The 11,715-nt window shown below is 39.2% G+C and overlaps 1 protein-coding gene across 1 annotated transcript; it reads left to right on the top strand.

The window, feature by feature from the left end:
• Window positions 1-419: 419 nt before the first annotated feature.
• tmem218 (transmembrane protein 218) lies at window positions 420-10,623 on the top strand. The gene is made up of 3 exons (XM_073479974.1): window positions 420-862; window positions 1,730-1,832; window positions 10,137-10,623. The coding sequence occupies exons 1-3, from the start codon at window positions 753-755 to the stop codon at window positions 10,269-10,271; spliced, it is 348 nt and encodes a 115-aa protein (XP_073336075.1). The 5' UTR covers window positions 420-752; the 3' UTR covers window positions 10,272-10,623.
• The last annotated feature ends 1,092 nt before the right edge of the window (window positions 10,624-11,715 follow it).

Here is an 11,715-nt window from a genome sequence, read left to right as displayed (position 1 = left end):
CGCTTGTTAAAAATAGCATGTAAAGCAGCCTACCGACCCAGATTGGGAGCATATGTGTAGGTCAGTCGGCCTACCGGTGGATTTGAATGGGCCTTAATGTGTGTTTGTGTGTGGCCGGTGACTGCTCACAGTTGAGTAGTAGTAGTATTTGGTTGCTGATAGTTTTATAGTTAGCCTAATGAATGAATTGTAAGCCGAATAGAATAGAATGGAGAGTCAGAGACAGTGTGTGGGTAACGTGGCTAAAAGAACTTGTGTGAATGGTTACCAGTGAGATGAGGAGGTGAATGAGCCCGCGAGTTGTGTTTTAGTGGTTTTTCAGTAACGACGCATATGATTGGCCGGTCGTGAGTTCGCGTATCCAACCAAATTCCGGCTTGCTGTTACCAGGAAGCAGTATACGCCGGAGAACGCTCGAGTGTGTCCGTTGAACTAACAAGTCTACTAGTTGAGAACTGACGGGCTGATGGAGAGCAAAGATTAATTTGTTTGGAGAGAGCTGCTCGTCGAACAGCATCAGTGATGTGTTGACTAGATAAGGTTGTAAATATCGTCTCAGCGGCAGAGCTAGCAGCTACTTTACCGTCACAACGTTGGAAGTTACCGCTAATTCCGATATATAGCGTCGGTTCAACAGCAACATTTTGTTTTATAATGCCACGAACGTCAGTCCTAATGTCACATTTGACCCACTTTACAGAATAATTGTTCTTTATATCGACTAAACCATCTTGAAACGTTGCTTAACAAAGATGGGAAATAGCGTGTTAGAAGTCGGGACGGGAGTCTTCGTCATTGCGGTCGTGTGGATTGCGGCTTTTGTGTTTGGGATAATGCTGCTGAGAGCATCTGGATCAGCAAAGTGAGTGACAACAGAGACAGTAGCACCAATAACACACACTCTACACAAATACTGACGAAGAGAAGCTCAGATAGGAGACCGTTTATTTCCTGTTTGAATGAGTCAAGTCCATATTTCCGACAGTTTAATGTTGGTTTGCCTGACTGCTATAGCACCATAGCACATATTCCGAAGCATAAATAACATAAACTGGCATTAGCAAGGTTTTTTCCTAAATTCGTCGTATGTCTGACTGATCAAGCAGCCCTTTATTCCCATAAAATACCAGTACATAATGAAGGTGGTCTGTTAAAGGGAGGAAACCATGCAAGAATATCAAGAAACTCAAAGCTGAACTAGAGTTGAATAAAGTTTGTAGTAGATATGAAACAATTGCTGATACAGAAAAATGTGTTAAACTAAAATTAACACTTGTCATATATTTTTTGCCACTTCTTCAATATCTTCTTGTGCACCCAGAGAGATCAGTAAAATAATAGTTTCCTGACATCTTATTTCTATGAAACAGTTAATTGTACCCACATGCTGATATACTAATTGACTGCTGGGACCATGCACCTTGCCACCCTGCAGTCCCTGTTGATTAATACTTGTGTAATTACTTTGCATCAAACCCTGCTACCACTAAAGTCAGTAAATGGTTACTTTCTGTGTGAAATGAACTGTGATCACTAAACACTGCATTGGTTGCACTTGTAAGGTGCAATTACAGTGAAGTTTAAATGGGGTGAGGCATAATTTACTTGATTTGAAAGTTAACAAAAAAACACAATAAAGAATGAAATTGTTTTGTTTGGTACTTGTTTGTGACATTATCCTCAGTATCCTCAGATAACCCTGCGTTTACGTGTGTGTGTGTGTTGCCAGGTTAGGAGTCATCCCTGTTTTCCTCCTGGCTCTCACCATCACTTTGGCACTGGTGTTTTTCCCACGCAGCCCCGAGACAGCTCCCCCTTTCAAAGAGATAGAGGTGAGCTGCATGCACTGATCTCACACACCTTTAGACACTTAGTTTAATCGCATCCGCATTGTCAGCTTAGTAAACTTACATTCATTTGTCATGTCCTCATGTCCTACCAGAGTATGAGTGATTCTGCTGTCCTATATTAAAATTGAAATACCATAGATAACTGTTTGTACTTGAGAATGATCTAATTTTTTTTCACTATTAAGAGGCAATTTATGACCTTACTACTATACTGCTGTGAAGCTGTTGTGAACTGATAGTTCACAAAGGCCATATTTATCATACTACGGCTCCAAAAACATGCCATGAACACACCAAAAGAGCTGATGAGGAAAACGAACATACATAACCATGACATGACACTTTTTCCTTTTCCAACTAAATTTAATTACAATCTCCCATAGATTGATAGATTGTTAAATTGCAACTGAAAAAAAGCGCAAATATACATGAAATACAGCTTTAATCCTTCTTCCACATTAAATGATACTGCCGTTACTGCAAATCAAACATTTCAACAACACAACATTTCTTGTAAATAACCACCTAATTCATCAAAGTAATTTTTAACTGCTTATTGAGCATGACAGACTTTGCGTTCCATTGGGATAATATAGCAATTTTGCTAGCTTAATTTACACATGCTCATTTTAAACTCAGAAAAGCTATTAAAAAAGGCATTATAATATCACTCAATAGCCCCATTCACACTGCCCTTTCAGTGCGGGAATCATGCGCTGATTCTCCGCATTGCCATCTGTGTGAAAGTAGCAGATGCAGAGAGGGGGGACAGTTTTGCTGCGGCTCTGATGCCCCTCCGGAGGTAGTATCAGGACCAAACAACAGTAATGTGGTAACTGGTCGTGTCTTTGGCAACTTGTAGGAAAAAAATACTGCATCCATATGTAGAAAAGTGTCTGTCATCCTGTCTGTCCTACTGACTGTCACATTTCTGCATGAAAAACAGCGTCTGTCCCCGGCACATAGCCAGGCGGCTCCTGCAGTTGAATGGTGGTGATTATGTGACGTGATTCAGATCAAAAAATTTTAACTCACCATGTCACCTTCCACTATTGTGTTGTTGTACTGTCTCTGGCAACTTGTATTTAAAAAAAATCACCGTGACTCACAGCCCTCCCAACCGAGACTTCAGTGAACTTTCCCCCAGAAAACGGCATCCCTCCCCGGGAGTGAGAGTCACACAGGGTCAGCTGTTTACTGATGGCGATTATGTAATTATGTAATTTAGAGCGTAAAACTTAACTTTGATACTTTCCACAATGTGTGGTGGGCCAGGATCTCAATCACAACACATTAACTGCATCCATATGATCATAAACAGTTGGTGGATACATGTTTAGATTAACAGGTGGACACCGGGGGAAACAGTGAATAAAAAAACACAGATCTCAACATCATGATGTGTACTGTCACGCCTCTTTTGGTTCTGCAGCGCCCTGTTTCAGTGTGAACAAACAAATGCGGAGAAATGGCAAGCCTTCACTGCGCTGATAATGCAGAGTCTCTGTGTGAAAAGGGCTAATGTTACACACAATACAAAATGAAACACAGCCAGGTGCTACACAAGACAAAAGTATGATGTTTTCCTTTGTTTGGAAGAGACACTTGTAAATATTGCCACCTGTTTGCATCTTTTTCCTACTACTGGCATTGATCCTTTCAAAATAAGGGCACCAGCTGTAAGAAAACATCCATGAATTAATAAACATAAGAAACAACAGATTATTAAAGTTAATTACATGCTGCCCTATCCAAGACAAGGAAATATTCCAACTCAGTATTGTATCATACCATTTAGTGCATTAAGAACAAAAACGTGGTCTGTGGCTCTTGCATAATGACAGCATAATGTACATCAGTTGGAAGTGAAAAGCCGGCCTGGGTTGTTTTCAGTTTGTTCGCAAGTCCATTTGGCTTCCATTGCCACCAAATGTTTTAGGTACTAAGACCAATGAGTGAAAATGAAGAATCAGAGCACAAACAAACAGCTTACTTTAGCTGAATTGTCATCTCTTGCCAAGACTTATATTTAATCACATAGTGATCCTCTTGATGCCACATTATGAAAAATGTAAGAACAGTAAATAAATTAAAGGAGTCACATATTTAATGTTTATCCACAGAACAAGCATGTTTCTTGTGTCAAAGCTCAGATCCTGGGTGGTTGTAACTAAGAGTAGAATATAGAGCAGGCTAGATAGGTAGAATAGATAGATAGGTGAATATTAACAACCTATCCCAAATAAACCCTTAATTCTGATATACGTCGGTATCCACAGTACTTTGTACCTGTAAATAGCGCATGTCCTCGTTTGTGCACTTCTGTGTATGTGCATGTCATAAAGGCCTGTTCTGCTTTATCTTAGTCCAACAGCAACACAGAACAAACACTCCCCCATGTAGCCTCCGGGTCGTGCCAATAAGCCGGCCAGATCTGCCAAGCAAGCTGCCACCCCATAGAAATAGCAAAGCAGAACCCCGTCCTGGCCAGCTCACATTTTATAGCCTTTGTGCAAAGGCAGATACCAGACCAGCAACAGAGGGAGGCAGCAGAATGTGACTTCCTGGATTTCTAAACAAGGCTTATGGGTAAAATGAACCATGGCTACTTTAGAAATCGATTTCAGTATTGAAAAAGAGGACACTTACAAATTCACTTCCCAAAATGATACCTTATAATGCTAGCAAAAAGTTGTCAGTTCCCATTGATTTGCTTTGTTCAGAGTTCTCAAAATGTTTTAATTATCAAGTGAGCTGCTCCTTTAAATTGGGATGGTTTATAATAAACTATATCATATGAAGAGGAGCTCACATGATTGTAGAATGTCTTCCCACAGTGTTTTTTTTAATGAATTGAATATATTCATCTTTTGCTTATTTTAAATGGTAGTTAATAGAATAGAATACCATACAGTACAGTATTATACAGTACAATATAATACAACTTTTATTGTTCACAAACGTGGTAAATTGTCTCTGACCGGTCCAGCATTTCATTAAAACACACACACACTCCAGGTACTAAAATGCAACATACAACATTTATAGATAGACTGTTCAAGATTTCTGCATTAAAAGGTTTTTTTTGATTTTTTTTTTTAGTTGTGTACTTACATTATCTAGAATTTTTCCAACAATGTTCAAACCCAATGAAATCCTCAATTTTATCAGGTTAATGGTGCGTTTTCATTTTACAACGCAGGGTTGCTACAGAAGTAGAAGATATATACAGTTATTTATATACATATAAACATGTAGTGTAATTTTGGTCACCTGTCACTATAATTTCAGCGATAGAGTCGAGTGAGAAAGGAAGTCGGTGAACGAGACTAGAGGTAACGTGAATAGAACTTTAAAACACAACCTTGTCCACAAACATTTGTGCCTGAGTCACGTCAGATAAATCTTCGTCAGCAATGATGGTTGTTTAATGGTGTGTTCACCACCAGCAAAGTAAGTTTGACCACAGGATCTATATTTTTTGACGTTAGTCATATGACTGTTTATTCACCCCAAACAGCCAGATTACTTTACTGTACATTAAGTGTAAGCTAATGAGCACCAAGGATGTGTGCGTGTCTTTGTTTGAATTCAGGTCAACCTTTAACTGAAGTCAGCACTCACCAGAGACTGTGGTTCTCTCTCTTCTTTTTTCCCCCTCCTCTGTAATGTTACATATTGTGCGTACATTTACCCTCCGGCTCCAGTCGGCAGTCAACTTCAACAGAACATGAACACCCAACTAGGGGTGGACCGATTATCAGTTCGGAATTTTTTTTTGTTAGTTTCCAGATTAAATAAACTCATTTAAATATGTGCTACTTTGGCTCTAATGCAACATCCTTACACATAATATCCCGCCCACAACAATATCTGATTGGTATCACGTCACAATTAATAGCCTATAAACACTGAATAATCTGAATCTGCAAACGAACCAGTAACTTAATGTATCAAATAAATACAGTCGAGAGGAAGTATGCTCAAGTAAAGTACCTCAAAATTGTATTTTTAAAAAAGTATGTGAGTAAATTGTATGAAATTTTGACAGAAAGAGTTTCATTTTTACTGCAAATGAATATCGGTCCCAAGTAACGGTTTTCACTCTCCTTGATTTCTAATAATCAGTATCGGTATCAGCTCTGAAAAAGCCAAATTGGTCGACCCCTACATGCAACAATGGAGGTCACCTTTGGTTTAAACTAATTTCAGTGAACACACACAAAAAGCTGAAATCCTACTCTCAAGCAGAGATATACTGTGTACGAGTGTGTTTGCCGCTGTGTGTGTATGCGTGTAGACTGTGAAAGAAACGGCTAACCTCTTGCTGTTAAACAAAAGTAAAATATCATAGTGCCAATTAGGCCAGTCCCAGAGAAGGGGTGAGGATGGTTAATACTAAACCCCCCTCTCCCACCCACCCCCTGCCTGCCTGCCCCCACCCCTGCGCTCAATGCCACATTAATAATACATGGCCCACGCTTTGGGTCCTGCTTGCTGTGTAATTGGCAAATTAAAAAGTGAGATGTGTTAAATGCATCCATAAGAGATGGTATACATCATCCCCATCTCTCCTGGACAGCATCAGATCCATACACACACACACACACACACACACACACACACACACACACACACACACACACACACACACACACACTTACTCTCATTCCAGAACAGTCCCTGTGAAATCTCTCTTTAGTCAGCAGTAGGGCTGATGCTGTTCTGGTATTATCTGGCTCAAGGGCATTTTCTCAGTTTGTATTCACATATTCATAGCTGGCTCATGATCTTAGTATAAACACTGACCCAGAGCTATCAGTGAAGTGTTGATTAAATCTATCAGTGACAACTTTATGAGTACCAAACTTCTCCCAACTTCTCCCAACACCAAAACCAATCTTGTGGATCTATTTTCCATGCGCCTTGTTTGCTTAAGATCTGTTAATCGAAGTATTACTCAGACAAGCTGCAGTGTTGTGTGGTCTGTGTCCCCACTGATTATTCATCCTGATAAAGAACAGCAGGATCAGAAAATAACCAGCACCCCAGAATCAGAATTTAGTTTTCAGCAGTTGTGAGGGGACAGTGAAATAACAAACATGCTGTGTCTTCAAATACACTGCTGCACAAGTTATTCCCTCAACACACAGGTCACATTCCTTTATGAATCAATAACCACTACATGGCTGTATGTCAGAGTCTGTGGCTCTTTTATCACACGTGGAAGATTGTTATAATGACATGGTTGAAGGTCAACTCTGTTTGTTAAGTACTCACCAATCACAGATGCTGCATATCAAATTCTTTCATCAATACTCTGCGCACTTACAATACACCTGATTATTGCCACAGATGCACTGCTTCCACTCTTCTGTCCTCATACTGCCTCTGATTACTAAACGCAGGTTATTAGTTGATACTGAGCCAGGGCTGTGCAGAGACCTTTGGAGGGCTAGGTGCTCACAGTCAAAAAGGGACACATGGAACTAGAGTTGCAACGATTAGTCAATTAATTGATTAGTCGATCATAAGAGAATTAATTGCCAACTATTTTGATAATCAATTATTCATTTATTATTCATTATTCTTTTTTTTTTTTAAAAAGTCAAACATGTTTCCAGCTTCTTAAATGTGTGGTTTTGCTGCCTCTCTTTGTCCTTCAAGACAGTAAATGAAGGATCTTATGGTTTTGGACAGTTAGTTGAAACAAAGGAGTAATTTAAAGACAACACTCTGGGCTCTGGGAAATTGTGATGCGCATTTTTCAGAAGTTTTCAGAAGATCCAGCCCTACATGGAACAAGATTTTAAATAAACAAACATAATTTACAGCACAAGCTGTTGGATTATAGCAGCCCATATTTAAGAAGAATATTGCAATGAATATTACAAAAATACCCACTCAATGAAATCAGAGGGGGGATTATAAGAATTCTAGTTTTAACAAGAGCTGTTTGATATTGCATTCTTGGAGATTCTTGTAGGATTATTTGTCTTAAATATAGGCTCATGCATAACTGACATCTGTAAGGGCCATCGGCAGGCCTTCACAAAATAAAAATTAAATTAAAAAAAACTAACTATAATAACAATAAACAATAAATAAATAACAATAAAATAGCCTTGACAAAAGGGCACTTTGGACATCAGGAGCAAAGGGGCAGGTGCTCAAACACCCTTAGCTCCCCCCTCTGCATGCCTTTACTAAGCAGTGATCCAATTCAAGTTTTGGCTTTTTCAGGAATAGTTTTCTATTAAAAAGAGGCTTTAACCACACATTACTTTCTAACTTTAAAGGAGCAATTTGTAGAAGAATTTTAGTTTAATTATTTAGTTAAAACATTAAAAAATGAACTAACATTAGCAGCAGAATGTGAAGAAACAACAGTGATGACGTTATGTCAAAGTTGTCTATGTATTGTGTTGTAGAGATATCTACTGAAGTTAGCATGCTAACCAGCTAGCCATTGCCCGTCCTGTCTCATACTGCAAGAGGCAAGTTTCAGCTGGGAGATAAATGTCAGTGGCATTCCCTATGTTTCACAAGCTCTCTTAGTTTTTAGTGTAATAAATGCACACAATAATAATACAAAAAATAATCTCACATCTACTTTCCTTACCAAACAGAGAAATACAACTGTACAGTGTGTGAATTCAAGTTTCTCTCTATTACTGAACTAAGTCAAGCTTTATTGTCTTGTTAAATCATCATAAAACACATTTCATTGAAACTCTACATAAACAAAGTAAAACTCACCAAAACAGTTTTTGTTTCTTTACACAATCACCTTCAGTTGGTCGAAATAAATCCTCATTTCACCGACTGAGATATGAAATTATTCTGGCTCTAACGCCATTTTTCACCCACTGCTAAAGTCCGACTCTCTCTGACTGTCCTCTGCCACTGCATGCCTCCTGTGTCTGTGTGGTCAGTCCCAGTCTGGTGTGCAGCCTATTAACACTCAGGCAGCTAAACCCAGTTGAGCTGAGCCCCGTTGCCTGTGGTGACTCTCCCTGTGATCCGAGGGTCTCAGTCCAGACAAGCTTTAGCATGACTGGCTCCACAGCTAACTGAGCCATGAGCTAATTAGCTAATGCTAGCTGGCTACAGCCAAGGATAGCTGGCAAAGAGCAGCGGTTGCCTGTTACTCTGGTGATATGCTGCTCCCTATGTTTTGAGGGGGAGCTAAGTTTGTATTGTGGCTGTGTTTTACAAATTACACCTTTAAGTACATATGTTAATACACTGACTAAAATATTAGACTTTCTCGAGGGTTCTAAAATTAGAATTTTGTAAAAAAAAAAAAAAAAAAGTATTTAATGTGGATCAGTGGTGTCTGGCTGATTTATTAAATAAGATCAGTATCAGTACAGATACAGATCTAGTACATTTAATCAATACATCGCTACATATTGTAAATGTTCATCTCACTCAAATAATCAACTAGAAGTTGATAGTAAACTATAATCTTGAATGCATATTGAAGAAAGAGTTAGTGAAGAGGATAGTGGGAAATCTGCCAATTTACTATCCAAAATGTACCATTCATAGCATGTTTGAGTTGGCTTTATGTCTCTGTCACTTTCACACAGATGAAACATTCACAACAGCAGCTCTGCTGAATGTAGCACAGAGTTAGGCAATTTATCATTCAGGATTATCTCAAATTAAATCTAACTGTGCATCCTTGAAGCCAAATATGCACTCTTCTCTCAAAGCCTGCAGTTGACAGCAGTCACCAGTTTGTCACAAAAAGAAGCCAGCTAAAGCTTAACCTTCGGCAAAGTTGGGCCGGGGTGGGCCAGGTGACTGCTCGCTATCTAAGACACTGTAAGGCTGTAGAAATGTTTGAGCTCTCACCGTGCACTTTCATATCAGTTTAACTTCTGGTGACCATCAGTGATTCTGCACTGTCAGCTGTTAGGAATGTAGGAAAATAAATAACATCAGCTTATTTTGTTATCATTTTAATTCAAACTTTCAAGTCAACAAGTTTTCCCATGCATGTGTCCATCTGTCTGTCTGTCTGTCTGTCTGTCAGTCTGTTTGTAGATTGTCCATTCAGGGCCTCACATAATGCCACACTCTGCTGCTACACTCAGCCTTTGTGAAAGCCCTCTCCTGACATCTGGTGGCTAATAGAGGAAATACTGAATTTATGAACAGCCATGCTTCTCTCATGTATAAGATACTACCTACTTGGTAAAAAAAAAAGAAAAAAGCTGTACTGTGTAACTATGAAGAACTATTAACAGTGGACGGATTTACTCTTTCTTTCCACAGATAGTGGACACTTTGTTCATCGGCCGTTATGTACTGCTGGCGGTGGTGAGTGCAGTCTTCCTGGTGGCGTTCTTCATGCTGCTCCCCTTTCATTTCCTGGAGCCAGTCTATGCCAAGGCTTTAAAAACACACTAGAGCTGCCAGGGTCAGAGCTGGCACTGGGGACACTTCACTGATGTACACAACTTAAGACAAGCAGGGCTGACGAGAGGCCCCCCTTCATGTGGAAACAGACTACAGGACACATCCCAAACACAAACAGCAGGAGAGCCAGCGTTGTCTTGATGGCCAAATGTCTGCAGGTTGTTGACTGTTTATGTACAACCAACATGAGATATTCAACAGTACCCCAGTTGTTTATTTATATTTTGTATCATTTAATACATGACGTTTTTTTATTTGATATGTGTGAACCAGTACAGTAATTCCTTGTCAACCAGCACTGAAACACTCTCTACCTTTTATAAATCCTTTTACAAACCTTTAATAAAGTCAAATATTTATATTGCCACACTGACTTGTGTTATTTTTATATCACCTGACCTTGTAATACATGATTCCTGAGGTACTGTCAGGTAAGGTAAACATTTATTATGTTACTGACAGTACACATTAAACTCAGGATGACCCAGTGTATTCAGTGAAAGAAATTCATTCAAATTCTAAATGTATTTTACACAGTGTCCCATCTACTGTTGTTTAAAGCCTAGGGACTGCATTTTGGCTCTTCAAAAGGAGTGACTGACAAACAGTGTTGCCTGCTATAAGGCTAAATTATCTAGACTTCATATATTTTTTCCGTATTAGATATGAAAATTGAAATGGAATAGATAAGACGCTGGATGGAAATGAGCTTTAAGCTTCTACTGGCACAATACATTACATGGTAACATTTGTGTTTAACTTGTACCAGGTCCCCTACAAATAAAATAAAGAAACAAATTCAAGATGTCCATTTTATTCTATAATCATTTACAATAAAGTGTACATTTTTTGCATTCTTTTGTTTGGTGTCAACAGTTATTTTAGAAGCATTTCAGTTAAGGTTGGTTATTGGTGTTCAAATGGTTTCCACTGAGTAGTCAAACAGCCAGTGGTGGAATGTGAGTACATCTACTCAAGTGCTGTACTTAAGTACAAGTTTGAGGCAGTAAGAAAATAAACTGGACAGATAGATAACATTCAGTTACTGTACATATGCTGTCAGCTAGCAAGCAACCGCAAGCACAGAGGGTGTGTGTCTGTGTGTATTTGGATTCAGGTCAACCTTTCGTTCAACGCAGCACTCACCAGAGACTCTAGTTCTCACTCTTCTTTTTCCCCTCTCCTCTTTGTAACATTACATTCATCAAGTAATGCAGTCAAGTACACAGTATGTAAACACCTGTGAAGATAAATCCACTTTTTAACCCCAAAAGTTTAAAAGTCATCTCTGAGCTCTCCTCCTATTGGTAAAAAAGCTACAGTTCAGAGCAGAATCAAACGGACGCCAGGTGTTTAGTCCTTCAGAAGGACTGGCTCTGCGCCACTCGGCCCACCACACACAACATTCGGCAAAAGCTGTTTTGGTGGAGAGCCT

The sequence above is a fragment of the Pagrus major genome, chromosome 13 (genome assembly GCF_040436345.1).
Source record: "Pagrus major chromosome 13, Pma_NU_1.0".
NCBI classification, from domain to species: Eukaryota; Metazoa; Chordata; class Actinopteri; order Spariformes; family Sparidae; genus Pagrus; species Pagrus major.
The sequence above is the reverse complement of the archived record's forward strand: the minus strand, read 5'-3'. Positions and strand labels throughout refer to the sequence as shown.

Bases quoted from the DNA above. Each gene is read 5' to 3' on its own strand.
- tmem218 (XM_073479974.1), top strand. From the start codon at position 753: ATGGGAAATAGCGTGTTAGAAGTCGGGACGGGAGTCTTCGTCATTGCG. The intron at 863-1,729 runs GTGAGTGACAAC...GTGTGTTGCCAG, and splicing joins AGAGCATCTGGATCAGCAAA to GTTAGGAGTCATCCCTGTTT. The intron at 1,833-10,136 runs GTGAGCTGCATG...TTCTTTCCACAG, and splicing joins CCCCTTTCAAAGAGATAGAG to ATAGTGGACACTTTGTTCAT.